The 23338-nt window shown below is 43.2% G+C and overlaps 1 protein-coding gene across 1 annotated transcript; it reads left to right on the forward strand.

Annotated features, from left to right (window-relative positions):
- The first annotated feature begins 1469 nt into the window (after window positions 1-1469).
- Window positions 1470-23338, forward strand: RIPK4 (receptor interacting serine/threonine kinase 4). Its single transcript, XM_069760701.1, has 8 exons — window positions 1470-1702; window positions 9838-10129; window positions 14347-14495; window positions 14917-14966; window positions 15836-15994; window positions 17528-17634; window positions 17761-18013; window positions 20670-23338. Exons 1-8 carry the CDS (start codon window positions 1521-1523, stop codon window positions 21599-21601), a joined length of 2124 nt encoding a protein of 707 aa, XP_069616802.1. The 5' UTR covers window positions 1470-1520; the 3' UTR covers window positions 21602-23338.

The following is a 23338-nucleotide window of genomic DNA, read 5'->3' on the forward strand; positions in this document are numbered from 1 at the left end:
CGGGCCCCTGTGCAAGGACAACATATGGGCCCCTGTGCAAGGACAACATACGGCCCCTGTGCAAGGACAACATATGGCCCCTGTGCAAGGACAACATAGGGGCCCTGTGCAAGGACAACATACGGCCCCTGTGCAAGGACAACATAGGGGCCCTGAGCAAGGACAACATACGGGCCGCTGTGCAAGGACAACATACGGCCCCTGTGCAAGGACAACATAGGGGCCCTGTGCAAGGACAACATACGGCCCCTGTGCAAGGACAACATAGGGGCCCTGAGCAAGGACAACATACGGCCCCTGTGCAAGGACAACATAGGGGCCCTGAGCAAGGACAACATACAGGCCCTGTGCAAGGACAACATACGGCCCCTGTGCAAGGACAACATACGGGCCCCTGTACAAGGACAACATACGGGCCCTGTGCAAGGACAACATACGGCCCCTGTGCAAGGACAACATACGGGCCCCTGTACAAGGACAACATACGGGCCCTGAGCAAGGACAACATACGGGCCCTGTGCAAGGACAACATACGGGCCCTGTGCAAGGACAACATACGGCCCCTGTGCAAGGACAACATACGGGCCCCTGTACAAGGACAACATACGGGCCCTGTGCAAGGACAACATACGGCCCCTGTGCAAGGACAACATACGGGCCCCTGTACAAGGACAACATACGGGCCCTGAGCAAGGACAACATACGGGCCATGTGCAAGGACAACATACGGGCCCCTGTGCAAGGACAACATACGGGCCCCTGTGCAAGGACAACATACGGGCCCTGTGCAAGGACAACATAAGGGCCCCTGTGCAAGGACAACATACGGGCCCTGTGCAAGGACAACATACGGGCCCTGTGCAAGGACAACATACGGCCCCTGTGCAGTCCAACAGCTCATCATAATGCACAATTCCAATTGCTTTGGAGGTGGAAATGGGCCCCATTATCTCCTGGGCCCCTGTGCAGCTGCATAGGTTGCATAAATGATGCCGCCCCTGTGTCCTATAAAATCCTTCGCTATACTTGGGCACGTCTTGAGGCGTGGGCGTGCAAAATCTATAAATTGCCCATTTGCTTGTGCCATTTATAATACCGGTGTCTTTTTTTCTTTCTTTTTTTGTGTGATTTAGGGGCCCAGGAGTCCCCAAGATCCTAAAATTTTCTGCAAATGAATTGACTTTCTATGAAATCAGCTCTAATATAAGTGTTGTCAGATTAGATTGTGACCCCCTACTGGATACATGGATGATGGGAGTGATTAGAATCTGTCTTTGGAATGTTGCAACTTTTGCTACAAATGTATCAAGAACTGATTGTTTGCATAACCTCGTGCAGCTGCATCGCTCCACCAGCAGAGGGCAGCCTCCTCTCCCTGATTATTCCTCCTTAGCCCCAGAGGAGTGAAGGTAGAAAGAGTCAGGAAATGATGTCAGCTCCTGGGCAGGGAACACACCTTCTTCACCTGGGAGAGGTGCTGCAGACACCCACAGCACAGGGGGAGACCAGGGTGCAGCACCATGGACAAGGAGGCCTCTTCTCCCTGGGACATGGGGCTACTCAGGACTTTTTACTCCAAAGAGTTCTGTGGATGGGAAAAAATAGGATCTGGAGGTTTTGGACAGGTCTACAAGGTGAAGCATATCTCCTGGAAGACATGGCTGGCCATCAAGTGTCCTCCCAGCCTGCATGTGGATGAGAAGTAAGTGTCAGGGGAGAAACACTAGTGGCAGCTGAAGGGTTAACCATTTTTTTTTTTTTTTGCTGTTTTGTTTTTGCAATGTGTTTATAAATAAAAATAAAACACACATAGGAAGGTTCTGTACTGGGTGCAGCTTGCGCAGGGAGTGGAGGCGGCGGGTGCATTGGGGCAAGTAAAGGGGCCACTAAGTGGCTGTCAAAGAAGGTTGTGTATGAAAATGGTAAGAAATCTGTGATTATGTAGCAGAGCTGAGTTTGTTATTGAAGAGTTTCTTTGGTGCGTTGTTTTGTTTGTTTGTTTTTTTTGTTGTTTTGTTTTTGTTTGTTTTTTTGCTCAGTCTGTAGAAAACCACCAGTTGTGCTGCCCATGCCCCTCCGTGCTGCCCCTATACGTAATTACACATGACGGTTTTTTTATACCCCATCGTCATATCAGCGGGCGAGAAGACGGATTTATTATACGTGTTGTAAAATTTCTAGTGCCCTTTAGTCATTCTATTTTTATCTACCTGCGTCCGACGTGACCAAGGTCAAAACATTGTTTGCATGTGAGAAACGGCGCTGGAACAGTAGTCGGTCACATGGACCCGCCCGGCGCCACTGCTTTTGATATATCAGCAAAAGTAACATTTCTTTTAGAATTCAGAACTTAAAAAAAAAAAAAAAGAAAAAAAAAAAAAACTTTTTTCATTTACGTTACTTTTTCAAATATTTTCCTTTTTTTTTTTCTTTTTTTTTTTTTTACATTATACAATTTTTATATTTTATATTAGATCTTTTTTTTAATGCAATTTTTTTTCTCTTCTGGTTTACTTACGTTTCATAAATCAGCATTTTTATTATTTTTTTTACATAGAAAAGTTTTAATGAATTTTATATTTAAATTCTACGGTAGTTTACAGCATAAACTATTGGAACTTTTTTGTTATGGCTGCTTCTTAAATCACCATTGAAAAAAAAAATTATGCTTTGTAATCACTTTTTTTACTTTTATATTTACATTTTCTAAACTGACATTATTTAAAATTATTTGTGTGTATATATATATATATATATATATATATATATATATATATATATATATATATAATTTTTTATTTTTTTTTTTTTTCCGTATATATTTTATCGTTTTGGTACAGTGTAAATAAAAACAAAACCCTTCCCGTGGGGCGGACGTCCCGTGGGTGCGGATCCGATTAATCTATAATGTATTATTAGAGAATAAAGCTGAATATTAGGCGATGAGGCAATTTCTGGGAATTCACTGATTGTGCTGCCAAGTCCTTGAGTTTTGGCCTCCGGCCCAGGGCATGCTGAGACTTGTGGTTCCTGACACACCTAGTGATGTATAGGATATAGATTAGTCGTTAATGGGGTCCCAATGTGCTGCCTGTGGTCTCTGAACATTTGGCCTGATTTCGGCTGCAGTCACGTATCCGCCATGATGGAGGAGGCCGGTACAACAGGAGTGTTGCACTGAGGCCTAGTAATGGCGGCTGCACATACTGAGGTGATTCATAATCCGATGGAGATGTGTGACCCCGAAACAATCCCAGTTGTGTGATCGCTCGGGTCAGCGCGGGCCATGACTGTCAGCGAGGTCAGAAGGTGATGAAGGGCGGACGGGACACATTGGCCTTTGAGCGTCGCCATGTAGAGGCGTCCAGCAAATATCCCGGAGCTCCACACAGCCAGGAGGAGCGGAGCAATCGCCCATAGCAACCAGAGTTTTGCTTTCATTTTCCTAGGCCTGTAGCTGGTTGCTAGGGGTAACCGCTCAGTTCCTATTCATGTGTTATAACGAATCATCGGGTTTGTCAATTGGTTTATTAGGACGGTTGGGAGGAATCGTGGGCTTATAACATGGCTGATGAAGTGTAGATAATTTACTGATGGAATAATGGGAATATGTAATCAGAAATGGCCTAATGTTTACATCAGATTTTTGTTAAATTTTCCACCGTTCACAATAGGTGATGTCACAGCTCACCTCCTCCTCCTGTACAATGACTGATAACACCTCTATATACAGTAGATAACACAGGATCCACCATTCACAATAGGTGATGTCACAGCTCACCTCCTCCTCCTGTACAATGACTGATAACATCTCTATATACAGTAGATAACACAGGATCCCCCATTCACAATAGGTGATGTCACAGCTCACCTCCTCCTCCTATACAATGACTGATAACACCTCTATATACAGTAGATAACGCAGGATCCACCATTCACAATAGGTGATGTCACAGCTCACCTCCTCCTCCTGTACAATGACTGATAACACCTCTATATACAGTAGATAACACAGGATCCACCATTCACAATAGGCGATGTCACAGCTCACCTCCTCCTCCTGTACAATGACTGATAACACCTCTATATACAGTAGATAACACAGGATCCACCATTCACAATAGGTGATATCACAGCTCACCTCCTCCTCCTGTACAATGACTGATAACACCTCTATATACAGTAGATAACACAGGATCCACCATTCACAATAGGTGATATCACAGCTCACCTCCTCCTCCTGTACAATGACTGATAACACCTCTATATACAGTAGATAACACAGGATCCACCATTCACAATAGGTGATATCACAGCTCACCTCCTCCTCCTGTACAATGACTGATAACACCTCTATATATATGACCACGCCCCCTGAGGAAGGTGTACCCGCACCGAAACGTGCGTTGGGGACATAGGATCGGTTTCACCTGCCTTCTAACACATGGGTAACTACTAGCTGCTATTTTTTACTTCTTTGTCTCTGCGGTTTAGCTGGAGGACATACACTGTTGGTCTAGACCGACTCTTTATGCTCTGGGAGTTGTTTGTGGGTGGATAAGATATGGACTAATGGAGGACACATTATTTATGCTGCCTTAAGGACTAGTTTAACTCCTTCCACATATACACCCCTGCTTCACTGCTTTACTCTTTGCCCATATTCATGGACATACGTTTCTGTCTGGTCTATGGATGCACTTTGATATATTCCTTGTGCATATAACCTTCAGTACCGTAGTCATGGACATTTTTTGACAGAGCATGTTACATCCTATGCAGTTATCTAGGTTTGGTGTACCGTTCATTATTTTAATTGGAATCTCGCTTGACACCTGTTGTTAATATTGCCATATTCTGTGTTGATTGCTCATTTGAACTATAGATACTTTTTAAACAGTTGTTTTTTTTTTTTGTTTTTTTTTGTTTATCTCACTATTAATAAAGCTTTTTCACATTTGTTACTATTGGCATATTTCTTTGACTCACTGTCCGCCTGTTTATATCACCTCTATATACAGTAGATAACACAGGATCCACCATTCACAATAGGTGATATCACAGCTCACCTCCTCCTCCTGTACAGTGACTGATAACATCTCTATATACAGGAGATAACACAGGATCCACCATACACAGTAGGGGGATGGCACAGCTCTCCTCCTCCTCCTGTACAATGACTGATAACACCTCTGTATACAGGAGATAACACAGGATCCACCATACACAGTAGGGGGATGGCACAGCTCACCTCCTCCTCCTGTACAATGACTGATAACACCTCTGTATACAGGAGATAACACAGGATCCACCATACACAGTAGGGGGATGGCACAGCTCACCTCCTCCTCCTGTACAATGACTGATAACACCTCTGTATACAGGAGATAACACAGGATCCACCATACACAGTAGGGGGATGGCACAGCTCACCTCCTCCTCCTGTACAATGACTGATAACACCTCTGTATACAGGAGATAACACAGGATCCACCATACACAGTAGGGGGATGGCACAGCTCACCTCCTCTGTTAGGCCTATAGATGTTGTATCTCGGCGGCTCTCTCCTCTGAGGTGTATAGTAATCCTCATACACCGCGGTGCTGCCATTATTGGGCGCGGTGGGGTGGGCTGCACATGTAGACACAGGCCCCTGCACTGCTTCTTCTAGCCGGCGCAGCGAGACCCTCGTCCTATTTACAATCCTCACATCCCTTTATGTCGGTAAGAACATAATGAGGGGCTTTCTGCTGGTTGCATGCCGCGGCTCATAGTCTCCTCAGCAATTAAGTCATTTTCAGATTTGTGAGTGCCCTGGAGCGTCGCCACATTCCCTGCGCGGCTTTCATGTGTTTTTCAGTATATACATTTTTATATATATGCGATCCTCGGGAAGGAGACGTGTTTTGCTGCCGTCTCGGTGGAGTGAGCATATATAAGGGCCCTGCCTGCGCTGATACATTGTAACAAACTCCTCAGGACGGCAGAGATTTGGGTTGTATTTTTGGCTTTTGGATGTGAACAAGATTTTTCCTGTTCGTTAACACCAAGCTGAGATCTGGAAATGCTGAGTACAAGTTTCTTAGAAAGTTGCAGAACTTTTCTTTATGATTTTTTAGGTTACCTCCATCATAGATATGTATTCATGTAGCGAGCGTGCATGAAGCTGGAGATAAGTGGCAAAACTTACACAGCTTATCCTGTCATTTCCTCTCCCGCTGTGGCGTTTGTTCTCTTGTGACTGTTTGCAGTGGTTGTGCTCATGGATGAGACCATCTTGGCTTTCCCTGAATCCATTCTTGAAAGTGTCATGGTGGACCCCCACACCCCCTTTTTTTTTTTTTTTTTATTTCAGTCTTGGCCTGACAAGAACAGACCAAGCTTATCCAACATAATCAACCCCCTTGTGGGGCAGGGCCGGGTAGAGCACCCGAAGAACCCAGTGGCGCCCCCACTATACATAGATGACCCTCTTTGCCTATGTTTCGACTGGCGACATTTAGGAAGGATGTCCAGCACTACATGTACGGAACGTGCAGAAGATCTGTGTTTGTACAGTCAGCACTGAATTCTGCAGTGATCAGAGTTGGCTCCAATCTCAGCAGTTTAACCCCTTAGACGCTGCTGTTAATTGTGACAGGGGCATTTTTGCAGGATGCTGATGGCTTTGTCATGGCAGCTGAGAACTTGCTGATGGTCGCCATGGCTGGACACCTATGAAGTGCGTGACGGGGCATTATAGGAGAATGGTGATCTTATAATACACTGCACTATTATAGTATTTCAGGGTATTGTTAAAGGGTAAAGTCCCCAATAGGAACCAGGGAAAATTAATGTGTGTGTGTGTGTGTGTGTGTGTGTTCAAATCACCCCCCTTTTCCTAAAACGAAATAAATTCTAAAATTTAAAAAGAATCTATCTCCACACCCGTAGCTGTAAAACTGCAAACACCAAAACAAATAAGTAAAAAAAATAATAAATTTCAGAATCGCTTCTTATGTCCCCTTTTCCCCTTCCCCACCCACAAAATAAAAAATTAGAAGAAAAGTGATGAGAAAGAGGTACGGACCCCAAGGTGGTAATAATAAAATCTCCAGCTCGCACTGCAAAAAAAAAAAAACTCCAAGCCTTTATACAATTCTATGAACCCCAAAAATAAAGTTATAGCTCTTTTCAAATGAGTCGGGGAAAAATCCGAAAGCGAAGAGGAAGCTCACATTGACTCTGTCACCCGAGGGCCCAAATCTGGGTCGCTAGCTTGACTTATCTGCACAGTTTATCAAAAAATCACGGACAGTCAATATTCTTTATGGACACATTGAAAAAACCTAATAATATCATCATCATCATCATCATCATCAGTCATCCACGTCCACAGCCCGTAATTCTGGAGAGACATTAGCTGCTTCGTTGTGACCTCTAAAATGATGAGAATTACAGACAATATAATCTGTAGAAGTTTCTTCAGCCTCAAAAAAAAAAAAATCACAAGCACCTTAAGTTTTTAATTTTTTATTATTTTTACGGACAGGGTAAAAAAGTGACCAATTTTTCCTGACTGGTTTTGGAATTTTTTTTGATGGTTGTCATCCGTGGCCCAAATAATCCTGTAGCCGGCCCTGCTCCTTATTATTATGTATCAGTCCCGAATAATCACAATGGAGGCAATGGCTGCCTGGACTTGTTTCTTGTCTACACAGATGATGCATGTGGCTCCGAGCACAGGAGGAGGAGAGGGCTCGCCTGTCCTCCACGTCACACCCTATAAGTTGCCCCATAATTCTAATGTTGATGTGCTGATCTGCACGGAGATTTAAATGTCCTTATTAAATGCTGTAGATGTGTGTGCGGCACAGAATACGGGGTGAGCGATGACCCTGCACCCTCGGAGTGGGGGCCGGATTTGTTACTTTATATGCACCACAGGGAGTGTGCTTGTTGTGCTGCTTGTTGTGCTTGTTGTGCTGCTTGTTGTGCTGCTTGTGCTTGTTGTTGTTGTTGTTGTTTTTTCTCCCTTTTATGTTAATACAGTGCAATCATCACAGATTGAAAAGTTCTGCAAGTTTTGAGTCGACTTTACTTTCAGAAATGTCTTCTTTCTGTCACTGGCTAACACGGTACCAAGATATATATTCTTGCTGTCAGTGCACTGAGCTCTGAGACTTTGCTGCTTTCGATGATGTCATACCGTGTTTGTGTGATGTCATCATGATTTGTTATCAATAAACATGGCGGATAAGTGTGGGATCAGCGACTCCTGAGTGGGGAAATAACATTTTGCAGACAGTGTCTGCAGCCCTATTGTGTGCAGAGTGTTACTTTTTTTTGTCCCATTAGGATAACCCCATCGGGGCATATGGAGGTCCTAGGGGGATCACGTGCCCTCTTGTTTAGGTCGTTGACGAGCAGCTTCTCGCAGCGGCAGACAAGGGCCAATTCATTTGAATGACTGCTTGTCATACTACATTTCACCTGTAGTGGCCACTGTGGGGAGAACTGCACCTTCTCAAAGCAAAATCGCCCCGATCGTTGCGGATCAGTGAACACATCATAGAGCAGGTGAGGAACCTTGGTACTGATCGGTGACTCTGAATGACGTGTAATCTATCTGATCCTATAGTCTCTCTTTAGCGGTTCTATAATGGTCACTTGATCCCCTATTGGTTCCACCTAATCACATTAATACTGCATGTTCCTAAGCATCGAGCTGCCGACGGTCCCAGTAAGGAACAATATTCTCTAGAGTTTCCTGTTTAGTCCGCTCTATTTTTACCATCCTTTCAGGGGTTTTTTTTTCGCACCTGCACTAAATCAACATGAAACATAAACATTCGGTGTGATGAGATGACAAGGAGACGACAGGTCTCGTAATGTGACGACAATTTGTAATGGCAGCCATGTTCCCTGGGTCCTCCATGGGCTACAGCTGATCGCGGCAGGTTCTTTTATTTGACCATCCTATGATCAGTTTATAATCGGAAGACCCATTTAATATTAAAAAAAAAAAAAAAATGGACATCCCTTTAAAGGCCAATAAAGTTTTTTTTTTTCTTCTTTCTTTCTTTTGTTTCTAAAAAGATGGAAAATAGAGCAACATTCCAAAAAGGAAATTTGTAATAAAATCTATGGTTTTGTGCTTACAGCACCTTTGCAGACCAATGTGTCTCCATGGTAACAGACTACAATCAGGCTCGGAGTAGTCTGATCCCCCCCGTTGTCATATTCTGTCATCTGACTATTTATTGGTAACGTTACAAGGAAATAAATAATGCATTACTGCAGGATCTGACTACACATGCTTTATTTGTAGTCTGTTACCATGGAGACTGTATACTTTTTTTAAAAAAGTTTTGTTTATTCCAGTAAATCAAAATTAGCAAAACAAAGCGACTTTGCAGTCAACTGAAACTAGGTTTTATTCTACTGTTTTGTGTGCATACGTTCAGACTACACTGTTTGTAGTCTGTAACCATGGAGACACCTAGGTCTGCATATGAGCTGTAGAGGAAAAAATAGTTATCGTTTTTTTTTCTAAACAATACAATTAACTTTGCAAATTTCCAGGCCGGGTGAAAGTGTTTGGGTGGATTCCAAAGTTTACTTTTTGCTCCTGCCCAACCTGCCTTATGAATATTTAAAGAACCGTGGGTTTGAAGATGATTGTGGCTACACCTATGGGAGCGGGCACATGCTGCCAGCAATAAGGAATAATTTTTACACTTGATCTGTAACATTAAACCTTTTTAACTTCTAGATTTATATAAAAAAATAAAAATAAATTGTACATAATGATCTCTTGTGCACAACTGATCTCGAGTGTCCCGTTCTCCCCACAGAGAACGTATCGAGCTGGTTGAAGAAGCCAAGAAGATGGAGATGGCCAAATTTCGTTGTATCTTACCGGTGTACGGGATCTGCAGTGACCCGGTTGGTCTCGTCATGGAATATATGGAGACTGGATCTCTGGAGAAACTATTGGCTTCTGAGCGTCTCCCGTGGGACTTGAGGTTTAGGATTATCCACGAGACGGCAGTAGGGATGAACTTCCTTCATTGCATGAACCCTCCTCTTCTTCATCTTGATCTCAAGCCGGCAAATATCCTCCTCGATGAACATTACCATGTGAAGGTATGGTGCTGTTCTTTCCTACATGAGTAGGATTTCAAAAGAGTTTGTTTCATAATGGTGTCGGTATTGATGGCTTGGCTCCCTGGCCAAACAAATAAAATGAGGGCCTCCTCACCAGGAGGACTTTATTATCCACCATCTCAAAGGGGAGGCATTTTTACTTCCCCCCCCCCCCACTAAATTACTTCCTCCCTTTTTGGCCTACATTAGAAGAGAATGGCTCCTCGGGGGTGGGTCTATAAGGAATGCACCTGAAGCCTGATTGGACCAAAATCCCCTCTGTCACATATAAGGACATCAGTGTTGTGAGTAGTACATGATAGGTTGGAGTACCCTGTTATATATTTTGTAATGGGGCTCCAAATTGTACCTCGAGGGCTCTGCATTGTATCACAGTGCCCATTTGGGAAGATAGTTAGGGTTAGCTTGAGCTCCTTGGACCAAATGGCTACTACAGACAGAGATGTGCTTAGTGGTACATCTGCCATGCTGTCACTGATGAGACCAAGTGTACTCCTCGAGAGACTCTATATCTTTTCCCCTATGAGGCACTTTAGACAACCCTCTAATTTGTCCTAGTAGCGAGTAAATAGGAGCCATTGCAAAGTGTGGCTTTTGCCCTAACACTCAACACTCGAACAATTTTGATGTTTCAGTTCTGGATCTCTTCCGTAGGGTCCTTCAGAGATCTTCCCATTGTTGGCAGAAAGTGCAAGTTGACTCAAGGGTTGATTTAAAGTGAACAATCCCTTTTTAATTCTGTCCTTGGAGAGTTAATTCTCATGTTTTGGTTCTCACTTGCAGATATTTGAAGTGGGATGGTTACGTGTCATGTCCTGCACTCGAGAACCTGTGAAGGATCTCTGGATTACGGCATTGTACTTCTTTGATGTGGTTCTCCATATAGTCAAGCATTAGGGTTTTAGGGGCTTCTTTTTTTTTTTAGTCTTGTGAGACATCACAGAGGCCGAGTTTTGCATTCTATTACGTGTTTACAAGTTTAACCTGCAGTTTTGAGTTTTATAACTTTCTTACACATGTTTTCTAAAACCTTGGCCAGATGCCTCACCGCTGGTGTCCTAATCAACGATAAACATATCCGTAGAGCCAACGTTCCTGGAAATGCTCTTCTGATGCGGCCTTTTGTGTCCTAGATCTTATTACCACATAAGCCTAACTGAGTCCTTAAAGGGGGTATCCATTAAAACAAACAACAACATTTTATTAACCTTTTTAAGTCATTTTAAAGTAAATAATGGTGGGTCCTCTGATCCTCATCTCTAGGACGGAGTGGACAGAGAGCGGCTCTCACCCTGGAGGACCCGTCCTCTCTTGCATTACACAGACCATTCATTGATGTGATGAACAATGTGTAATACTTCGTTTTCCCTTTGGTAGCGCTGCAGGGGTATTGAACGCTTTCTTATAGGTTTTCCACGGATCAAAACAGATCGCTAGGGATTTTAGCAGGGGGACAATTCATACTTTAAAATCATTCTAAGATGTGGGAAATGTCCAACGCCAAGAAACCCCTTGAAGCTCTTCTCGCGTCTTGAAGCTCTTCTCGCGTCTTGAAGCTCTTCTCGCGTCTTGAAGCTCTTCTCGCGTCTTGAAGCTCTTCTCGCGTCTTGAAGCTCTTCTCGCGTCTTGAAGCTCTTCTCGCGTCTTGAAGCTCTTCTCGCGTCTTGAAGCTCTTCTCGCGTCTTGAAGCTCTTCTCGCGTCTTGAAGCTCTTCTCGCTCCTTGTTGCTCTTCTCGCTCCTTGTTGCTCTTCTCGCTCCTTGTTGCTCTTCTCGCTCCTTGAAGCTCTTCTCGCTCCTTGATGCTCTTTTCTCTCCTTGATGCTCTTTTCGCTCCTTGATGCTCTTTTCGCTCCTTGATGCTCTTTTCGCTCCTTGATGCTCTTTTCGCTCCTTGATGCTCTTTTCGCTCCTTGATGCTCTTTTCGCTCCTTGATGCTCTTTTCGCTCCTTGATGCTCTTTTCGCTCCTTGATGCTCTTTTCGCTCCTTGATGCTCTTTTCGCTCCTTGATGCTCTTTTCGCTCCTTGATGCTCTTTTCGCTCCTTGATGCTCTTTTCGCTCCTTGATGCTCTTCTCGCTCCTTGATGCTCTTCTCGCTCCTAAGTCTACACCTGTTCTTCATCCTTAACAAGCCAAAGTCTTGTAATATTTGCCATTCCTATTCTATTTAGAAACAGTCGAGACGCAAGTCTCATTCATTCTGGTCAACCCAATCTCTCCCTATACATGCATGCAGGGAGAGACCTGTCACTCCATCGCAGCAGGCGGGGTGAATCCACCGGGGTCCTTCCCCTTCGACCAGTCTCCTCGATGTCTATCAACTATGTTTTTTTTTTTTGTTTTTTTTCTGAAATGCCATAGTCAAACATACGTACATGGCTGAAAGAGAGAGCAAAACTGTGAGATTTCAGAAACCTCATGCAGTTTATTTTATTAATTTTTTTTTTTTTTTAACCACTGCAATATTTTTTTTTAAATCTGCAGCTTGTCAATTCTTTCATCTTTTTTTTCAGCGTTTTTGGAGTACTTTCTACCCATTGAAAGTAAGGAGAAACTGGAAAAATGTAGCATAATACTTTTGCAGTTTTTTTTTACAGCTTTTTTTTTTTTTTTGCAGCATTTTATTAACATATACTGTAGACAATTCACACATGTAGGCAAAATAGCCTGTGTTCTATACGCAGCGTTTTTACTGCCAAGAGTGAAAATTTAGCCTGCAGAAACACCATGTGTGACCATAGCCTTAGACGGGAGGAACTTTTTTTTTTTGTTAGTTGTCAGTTTGACACCCAAAACACAAGAACCAGTTGTGTTACGGTAGCTGCCACTGCTGGTTCCTTAAAGGAGTTGACCATTATGATATAGGTTACTTGCAACCATAGTGAAATGCTTTGTGTACATCTTGGTACCAGTTGTTTTTTTGTTTGGCTTTTATGTCTCGCTATGTCCTGGCCCGGCTATGTTTTGTAAGTAGCTCGGTATGATCGGAATGCCGTAAAATGATCATTCTTTATAATAACAACCTTATGAGTCACCACGAGCAGCGAGGGCAATGTTTGATGTTGGCTCCTTGGAGATGATGGTTGTGACCGGACAGTAGTCTGACTTGTGCTGATCTTCACATACTTGCACCAAGATGTCCCACACTTGGGAATTGTAGATATAAGATAAGGGGCAATGGCTTTTCCATATGTTTTGGTGGTTGTTGCATTCAGCCTTCTCCAACTTGTGACGCTTCTTCTATCACAGAATTGTCCTCGGAGCGCGGGTCGTGGCCACCTCTTTCTGCTTTGTTATAGATTTCTCAGGCTTATTCCATCGGCGTAGACTTGGCTTCTTTAGGGCTCAAGGTTAGCTAATCTGGACGCTAAGAACAAACTTTTGTTTTCTGATAAAACTTGTTCCTGCGAGTCCTTGGCACTTTGTACGATCGGCCCGTGTATACACAGTGGCCCCTGTAACCTTCATACTATCAGCAGCTTGGATTAGTTTCAGCTTTCTTTTGGGGGGGTGATATTTTCACTCCTTTTTTTCCATTTCAAAACACTCAAGGTGTCCATACAAAATGAGATTACCGTCCTCTAAACTCATCAAATTTGGTAGGACTGGTTGACCTGCTGTTGGTGAGGAGATGATGAAGTTGGTTGGCAAAGGATTGGACATGTCGAATTTCAACATGCCGATTATTCATTGGATCTTTTTCAGCTTCTTGTTGAGAACATGTGCATGCTTTGCTGAGCATGCGTGCACATGTAGAAAGTGCAAACTCCCTGGGGAATGGTTGGGTAAGGGTGGTCCTTCCACAGAAGGGCTGCAGTTTTTCAGTCTCGTTACTACTCCATTATCTTCCAAGCTTCCTTGGTCGTAGGATAGATTTTGTTGAAGCTTCTCTGTGCTTTGGTAATATATTATGGAAGGTAATGTGCCACCATAATCGATGGAGAGGCAAAATCACAGGAGTCCAAGAAGCTGAACTAATGGCTGCTGTTTTGTGGTGGGTCTATAGATATGATGGTTCTCTCCAAAACAAAATTATGGTTCCTCAGGCCCAACAAGGTTCTACTTTGACCACTTCCCACAGTGTAAGAAAACCAACACACAGCATCTCCTATCTCAGCGTCCTGGAATCCTGTAAGGATATATGTATGGAGATAAGATTCCAATTCTCATCAAAGTTGATTTCTCCATTTTATAGATATCTGATTTTGGACTGGCCAAGTGGAACGGCTTGTCCGATTCCCATGAGTTGAGCTTGGACGGGATTTGCGGGACCATCGCCTATCTCCCACCTGAGCGCTTTAAAGAGAAGAACAAAAGCTTTGACACCAAGCATGATGTCTACAGGTGAGTACAGCCAGCCGGGCGATCCTTGTGTTTTCTGTATACTTTTTTTTTAATTTATCTTTTTCCTATTTTTAGGCGAGGTGGAATTTAGAGGCTGTAAGGAAGGGGTTATAATTTTTGAGGAAAGTTTCTAAAGGCCATTTTCCTTCTTTGTCAAGTTCAGAAGCAGAGAAATCTGACTCTTCTACAAGTCTCTACCTCACTATTTGGCCAAAATTACAGATGAGGAGCTCTGCAGGGGTGGGGCTAGAAGTGTAGCGTTAAGTCACGCCCCGCCTCTGATTCCTGATTGGATAAAATTCCCTTCTGCCTCATAGGAGGTCACCAAAGTTATACATACATTATTACAATTTTTTTTTTTTTTTTTTAATGAAGTGACTGTCTATGTCTTGGTAATTAGGAATTTTTTTTTCTTCTCCAGTTTTGCTATTGTGGTTTGGGGGATCCTGACCCAGCAGAAGCCCTTTGCAGGTAAGTCATTAGACAGAACGTTCATCTTGGTCTCGGACCCATGTTTTGTTTTTGTTTTTTTTTTTTCTTTTTTGAGCCATACTTGTGTCTAACGAGGTTTAGTTGTAATACCAGAAATAACCAATAGTCACGGGGGAAGGGGGGGGGGGAGAGCACTGATTTTTTTTTTTTTTTTTTTTTTTAAATGAAACTTTTATATTAATTTTTTTTTCTATAATCTCATATACTCTCTAATTATTGCATAATGAAACGCTCTGCAAATCTCTAATATACTCGCTATATTAATTCCTCGCCGTTATTTAGATCTCTGCTTGCTGTCAACAAATGGAAACCTTCATTACGAACATCAACCTGTCCTGATCACACTTCAGAGCTCTCTAATTTTGCACGTGTTGGTCGGACAGCATTGGCTTCCTCAGACAGAAATGAATCACAAATGCTTCTATTCACTGACAGCAAGCAAACAAGATGAGAAAGTTGCACGGTGTCTATCCAGTAGCCGGATAATATATCCAAATGCCACAGTGATGGCGTGAGATGGCAAATGGAGGACTGCCCAAATCCCAGCAACAGCGCCACTCTTAGATAGTGGCCGTTCCTGGTACTGCAGCTTAGCGCAAGTGAATCTTAAAAAATGATGTGCAACTGAAAAATGCAGAAAGTGTGATCAAAGCTGCAGATGTCGTCAGCACTTTCCTGGAGGACGTCTTGCTACAAGCTGAGGCACATAGCGCTTCCCGGATGTGCTGGATGCTTTACGTAGTGGGCGGGTGGTGGCAAATTGTTTAACAGGTTGTAATCATATGTGGAAATCTTTTCAAAAATGGTTTTTAAAATTTTTTTTTTTTTTTTTTTAATGCTTTTTGTAGATGAGAAAAATATTTTGCAAATTATGGTAAAAGTCGGAGGCGGTCTGCGCCCCAATATATCACAGATACCAAGAGCGCGGCCCCAGCAGTGCGACGACATGATCAAACTGATGCAGCTGTGCTGGCAAGACAAGCCCATCAAACGGCCGACATTTCAAGGTAGGCGACGGTCCGGATACATGCCCACATACGGGTCTATGGAGATTATTTAAATGGCGTGTTCTATCAATATAATCCATTATTAAGCCATATGAGCACTATAGCGGACGGTCCGGACCCCTTCTCCCCCTCCACTATGTTAGTTTCTCTTCTCCTCAGCTACTAACTTGCCGTTTTTTTGCTTTGGAGGACCCGACCCATTCAGGCTTATAATGAATAAGCAGTGTGTAATACCAGATTTTTCCTGTAGTGGCCACTGCAGCAGAAATCTATAGCTGGAGTCCTTTGGCGATCACATGTGATCAGTGGATTTTAATAAGGATAATGAGGTTTCTGGATAATATAATCTCATTGTTATGGGTTATGGCATATATATATATTTGGACATCCAGTCAGTGCTGTGTTTAGATGGCGTAACCCATAATAAGGGATTATATTATCAAAATTATAGGTAAAAATATATAATGCTATCTAATGTAGGTAGGTTAAAAAAGAATAAAAAATGTGATTGAATATATAAAATTTTATGCAAAGTAATGTAAAAAAATACACACACACACACACACACACACACACACACACACACACACACACTCACACTCACTCATTATTAGGCTCCAGGAGGCTTTTTCCAGCCGCCGTGTCACTCCACAATCCTAGGGTCCAGAGCAGAGAACTGTGGGGACGTCACTGAGGAAGAAGAAGGTCTCGGCAGGGCAGCACCTTTGTGTTTCCGATTACATTGTCCACACACCCAGTGCTATATACTAAGAAAAGCAACAAAAAAAACAACTGTGGCTGGCAGGCATCTAGGAGGAAGCGTATTTTGACCTCCCAGAGTTGAAATAAAGTTTACTGGGTGTATATATATATATATATATATATAATTTTATATGCTAGTTCCTGATGGCTGTGGTTGCAGCGTTTTTGTTGTTGTTGTTTTAGCCTTTTTTTTTTTTTTTTCCCCACAATCACATAAAGTTTTCTGTATCTGAATCTCGCAGTCAGGAATGTGGATGAGCCACAACGGCAAGTCCTGACAGTGCGCCGGAATGTCCATGTCGCAATAGTTTAAAGTTCTAATTGACGAGTTTTGAAAGTCTTGCTGATCAGCCGGGCTGAAAGGTTGTGTTCAGTGCTGCTATTACACACACTGACGGAGAAACCATCGCCAGAAAATAAAAATAATCTACTAAATTAGGCTTCTGGGCTACATGTAAATCATATTGATTTAAAAAAAAAAACACTCTTGTTTTGAGTATATAGCCTGATTTTATAGATATATATACACACGCACACATACATACATACATACATACATACACTTTCAAAAATGGTTGTGAACACTTGGCACAAGGTTGATGCCAGACAGTAGCGTAATAATAATAAGAAATATATATATATATTTTTTTTTTACACCCATACTGGTGGATAAAGTGTACGGACGCTCCATTCTCCATCTCTGTCTCATGTATCCCGTGGAAATAATAAACTTTTATTTATCGACCCTTTCATTTTTTTTTCTTTCACTAGCAATTACCTCTGAGACTGAGTTATTGTGCACAAAGCATGAGGATGAAGCCATTTCAATGACCGGTCAAGACGCGGTGGCCCAAGCGACTGCAGACAACAAAGAGCAGGTATGACCATGGTCTGATAGGTGTGTCCCGGTTGTGAGGGTCTACGTTGGCTTTGATGGTCGTTCCTCAGCTTCTGTCCTAATACTGAGCGATTAATACAAACACATATTTTTTTCCATATTAAAGGATCTAGCTAATCAGTCCGAACCCAAAGGCTATCCGACGTATGATAAAGACTACAGCCTTTCCGAGCTTCTCTCCCAGCTGGATTCTGGAATTTCCCAAACTATCGAGGAGCCGGAGAGCTTCTGTCATAGCGCTTCAGAGCCGGAGCTGGCGCCATGCGACAAGCGGCTCTCGGGAATCTCCTCCATTGACTCTGCGTTCTCATCCAGAGGGTCCCTCAACTTGTCCTTCGAAAAGGATGGCTCTGTAGAAGGTAGGCCGGCGGACATATAAAGAACGTAACATCCGGGAATGGTGGCAACAGCAAAGTTGTCTCTCCTCTGGACCACTTCTGATTTGGTGCCGTGCACTACATTGGGCCAGCAGGGTACCAGACCCATGGTGACCTCTTAGTAGTGATGAGCGAACGTGCTGGGATAAGGTGCTATCCGCCATGCCCTGGTGCTAACCGAGGGTCTTCAGCGTGCTCGAAAAATATGTTCTAGTCCCCGAAGCTGCTGATAGACAGACGCAACACATGTAGGGATTTCCTATTTGTCAGGCAATACAGCCGCGAGACACGCAGCTGCGGGGACTCGAACATATTTTTCAAGCACGCCAAAATCACTCGGCTAGCACCCGAGCATGGCGGGTAGCACTTTATCCAAGTACGTTCGCTCATCACTACTTGGGAGGTCTCCTTCTTTTAGGGAATGTCTTTTTTTTTTTATTATTATTTCAGCAAGCTATTTTAATTTTTTTTACATATCACAATTTATTAAAAAAATCAAAATCTTGCACTGGGGCTTTTTTATTTAGAAACTAACTTCCTGTTTCTGGAAATTCACATGTACATTAGCAGCAATGAGAAGACTCTGACCTTATCTACTGTATTGAAGCATGTAATGTGTGTGCAAAGGTCTTTGTAAAGGGAGGAGGAGGTGAGCTGTGACATCACCTATTGTGGTTGGTGGTTCCTGTGTTATCTACTGTATATAGAGGTGTTATCAGTCATTGTACAGGAGGAGGAGGTGAGCTGTGACATTGCCTATTGTGAATGGTGGTTCCTGTGTTATCTACTGTATATAGAGGTGTTATCAGTCATTGTACAGGAGGAGGTGAGCTGTGACATCTAATGTGAATGGTGGATCCTGTATTATCTACTGTATATAGAGGTGTTATCAGTCATTGAACAGGAGGAGGAGGAGGTGAGCTGTGACATCACCTATTGTGAATGGTGGATCCTGTGTTATTAGTTCTGTATTGATGTGAGTCTTTGTTGTTCTGCCTCTGTTGATCAGGAAACTCATGAAATACAAAGGACATGAAGCATGGAAACTGCCAGATTACAAAATTTAGTTGTTTTTTTTTTAAATAAAGATTGTGAACTTGAAAAAAATATCAGGCACAAAAAACTGATTTTAAATGGTGTATTTTATTTATTTTTAACTATATATTTAATTTAAAGGGAACCTGTCACCCCCAAAATCGTAGTTGAGCTGAGCCCACCAGCATCAGGGGCTTATCTCCAGCATTCTGTAATGCATTCTGTAATGCTGTAGATAAGCCCCCGATGTATCCTGAAAGATGAGAAAAAGAGGTTAGAATATACTCACCCAAGGGCGGTCCGATCCGATGGGTGTCGCGGTCCGGGGCCTCCCATCTTGTTACGATGAGTCCTCTTGTCTTCATGCTGCGGCTCCGGCGCAGGCGTACTGATTTGTCCTGTTGAGGGCAGAGCAAACTACTGTAGTGCGCAGGCGCCGAAAAAGGTCAGAGAGGCCCAGCGCACTGCAGTACTTTGCTCTGCCCTCAACAGGGCAAATCAGTACGCCTGCGCCGGAGCCGCAGCGTGAAGACAAGAAGAGGACGTCATCGTAAGAAGATGGGAGGCCCCGGACCGCGACACCCACCACAGCGGGACTGCCCCAGGGTGAGTATAATCTAACCTCTCTTATCTTTCAGGATACATCGGGGGCTTATCTACAGCATTACAGAATGCTAATAATGAAGTTGTGGCATACATATTACACACATGGGGCACACAAATTATAGTACATAAAAACTAATACCAACACTAGTGTACCATGTGCGTATGCTAGGACCAAATAGGGACAACTGTAAAACAGAAATCCTAACACTCCACAGAGAAACACAGTCAATAGGTCCCATAAAAAGTAGCTTTATTAAATATGTATTAAAGAACAACAACACGGAGGGAAAAGGTACATAGTAAAAATTGGGGCTAGTGAAACACTATACGGCAATACCAATAGTACACATAGGGCTACAAGGATACCACCCACCGCATCAACACACCGTATATTACTGGCGTAAACCACACAGAGTGGATGGAAACATAAGAAAACACACCCCTTGAGGAAGGAGCCGTGTTGTGCTGCGAAACGCGCGTCGGGGTGGGCTCAGAGTCCCCCACCGTTAGCGCACACCAGGTAATATCCCTATACCATGTACCACCGCGGTAAATGGCTGTTATTCAGTGATTGCATTTTTCCTGTGCACTTGCATTATATATAATATACTGCTTATCGGCCTTATGCAAAGTTACCGGTGTGTGTGTGTTTTCTTATGTTTCCATCCACTCTATTGACTGTACTACAGACTGCTGTAGATAAGCCCCTGATGCTGGTGGGCTTAGCTCACCTTCGATTTTGGGGGTGACAGGTTCCCTTTAAGTGAATCTGTTAATAAGTATATCCACAGGTTTTCTAAATTTTGAGACCCCCTGCCATCAGCTCTGAGTCAAAATCTGGTAACCAGTGTTAACATATTCTGCAGTGCCTCTACAGGAGATATTAAGCATTACTTAGTGCTGACTGATATGACTGAGTTAAAATTGTTTGATTTTATATGTTTTTTATTATTATTATTTAATAAAGTGTTTTTTTTTCCCTTTTCTCTAAATACAGACCTCAGTACTACTGAAATCCAGAAAAAGAAGCTGACTGATGCCATTGTGACCGGAGATAATGCCAAACTTCTGAAGATTCTCCAACCTCAAGATGTTGAGTTGGTTTTGGAAGGGAGATCAAGCCTCCTTCACTTGGCAGTGGAGTCTGGACAGGAGGAGTGCGCCAAGATGCTTCTTCTCTACAATGCCAACCCCAACATGACCAACCTGAAGGGTTCCACTCCGCTCCACATTGCTGCCGAAAAGAAATGCAAAGGCATTGTAGAACTACTGCTTTCGAAGAAGATCAACATCAATGCCAAGGACGAGGATCACTTCACTGCGCTTCACTTTGCTGCTCAAAATGGAGATGAGGTCATAACCCGGCTGCTTTTGGAGAAGAATGCTTCTATGAGCGAGGTTGACATTAAAGGTCGAACACCTCTTCACGTTGCCTGCCAGCATGGCCAAGAGAGTATCGTCCGACTGTTCCTCCGTCGAGGAGCGGACATTAACGTTCAAGGACTGGAGGACTGGATGTCCTTACACTATGCCGCTTGGCAGGGTCATCTAAATATTGTGAAACTTCTCGCCAAGCAATATAAGGCCAACCTCAACTGCCAGACGACCGACGGAAGAACGCCATTACATCTAGCGGCAAAGCGAGGACATTACCGAGTAGCTCGGACCCTGGTGGAACTTGGTTGTGACTTGAACATTCCCAACAAACAGTTGAAGACTCCTCTACACATTGCTGCCGAGACGGGTCACACCAGCACTGCTCGACTCCTCATCCACCATGGTGCCAACATCAGTGCTGTTACAGTAGAGGGCTACACCGCCCTAGACCTGGCTTGCCACTACAGGCATTATTCTGCCGTTAAGGTCCTGATGGAAGCAAGATCAGACCCCAATTGTGAGGAATCCTCCTTCTTTGTGGAAAATGTATGACGTGCTATTTGTAGGGTTAAGAACAACTCCTCAGGGTCCGTAAGGGAATGATCATTTCAATTTTTATTTTATTTTGGAATCTAAAAGACTACGTAAGACCTATATCTTTGGCGGTTATGGCCAACAAACTTGGCGTTTGAACAGTCTCAGTGGAAATATTTAATTTACGTTGCTACCTGAAGATTCGTCCTTGACCACGAAGACATTCTAAAGAAAGGGAAAATTATCGGCAATGATGATCATTCATAAATACATGTCCTATTTTTTTTTTTATTGGGGTGGGAGGGTGGATTTTAGCTTCTTTGAAACATTTCTAAATTTTCTGAATTGTGAAGCCTTGGATTACTCTTCGTTGTGGTCAATGTCACTACATGGACAGCTAGCCAAGCTTGTATGGTCAGTGACCACTGTCTGGTACCAAACGTGGTCTTCAAACTAAAGTTCATTGGTTGAGATTGAGAAATCCGATACCCCTACATGTCGATTTACGTTACTTATGTCAATGTATGAGTGTGGGTATGTGGTTAATTTCAACTCTTTGACAATGGATTGGCCGTTTCGAAACTAGGGGGTGTTTAACATGTGTTGGGTTGTATGTCCTTCTGAAGGTAAGGCAGGTGTAGACTGTTAAAGTTTCTACACCTTCTGACATTCCGTGAAAATTGGACCACACTCGGATATCATCCGGGTGCCATCAGATTTTCCCACAGACCCGTTGACTTTCTTTGCTTCTTTTTGATCTCACCCTCTGATCAAAATCAGACGGGTCTCTGATTATTTTCCACGACCAGATAGTCTAGATCAGACCATATAATATCATGGGTACTTGTGCTATCCGTGAAAACTTCGTCTAGCACTTGTATGACAAAAACGAATCTGTGAACAAGCCCTAACCCTTTTAAGTCCCACCACTAGGACTTGCCCATTTTGGTATTTCCTTTTGTAGGGTGGTGGATATAGGAGTATTTTTCTCTCTTATAAGTCGCCACTTACACAAAGTCAAAACGAGCTATTTTTTTTTTTTTTTTTTTCCGAAAAAGGCGCCACTCGTGTGCTCAGGTTGAGTGTGGTACTGCAGCTCAAACCCATTTTGCTTCACATGAGTTGAGGTGCCGAACCGGGCACGACGGTGTCGATGGCCTTTGTAACTTTTGCCCAGTTTTTGAGCACTTTCCGTCCCTTTTTTTTCTCTACCTCTCTGCACAGCCGGAGGCAGTCATCTACCACTACCCGTCAATTCGCCCTTACTACTCTCGTCACTAAGCTATAGGGCCCGATAGTAACTACAACACCTGTTTCCATAATAGTTACACCCCCGCCCGCTAACTTTCCCAGTTCAGCAATAGTTAAAGTCTGCCAATGGGCAGCTGCCCGGTTAACACCCTTTTTACTAAAGTATAGATTTATTTCGACCTCGCCCAGACCTGCGCCTCCTACATCGCAGCTGATCTGGGAGGACACGTGCCCTAGACGGTTGGGTTTTGCTGCACCTCATACGTTGTGTTGTTACTGCTGTATATAGGACTGTATTCTTAGTACACCGACGCTGTGAATATACTGTGTATATCGTGTTTATCCCGTTTTTGGCATGTAATACCGCCTGTAACTCTTTCTATGACAGAACCGTATTGTGGACTGGATGAGTTGTGTATGTTTTAGTACACTTAATGACTTTTTTCCTTTTTTTTCTGCATTGTATTATAGTCATTTTTACAAATAAACTATTTTACTACCGCG

This window comes from Ranitomeya imitator, chromosome 3 (assembly GCF_032444005.1).
Source record: "Ranitomeya imitator isolate aRanImi1 chromosome 3, aRanImi1.pri, whole genome shotgun sequence".
NCBI lineage: Eukaryota > Metazoa > Chordata > Amphibia > Anura > Dendrobatidae > Ranitomeya > Ranitomeya imitator.

Bases quoted from the DNA above. Each gene is read 5' to 3' on its own strand.
- RIPK4 (XM_069760701.1), top strand. From the start codon at position 1,521: ATGGACAAGGAGGCCTCTTCTCCCTGGGACATGGGGCTACTCAGGACT. The intron at 10,130-14,346 runs GTATGGTGCTGT...TCCATTTTATAG, and splicing joins ATGAACATTACCATGTGAAG to ATATCTGATTTTGGACTGGC. The intron at 14,967-15,835 runs GTAAGTCATTAG...TGCTTTTTGTAG, and splicing joins CCAGCAGAAGCCCTTTGCAG to ATGAGAAAAATATTTTGCAA.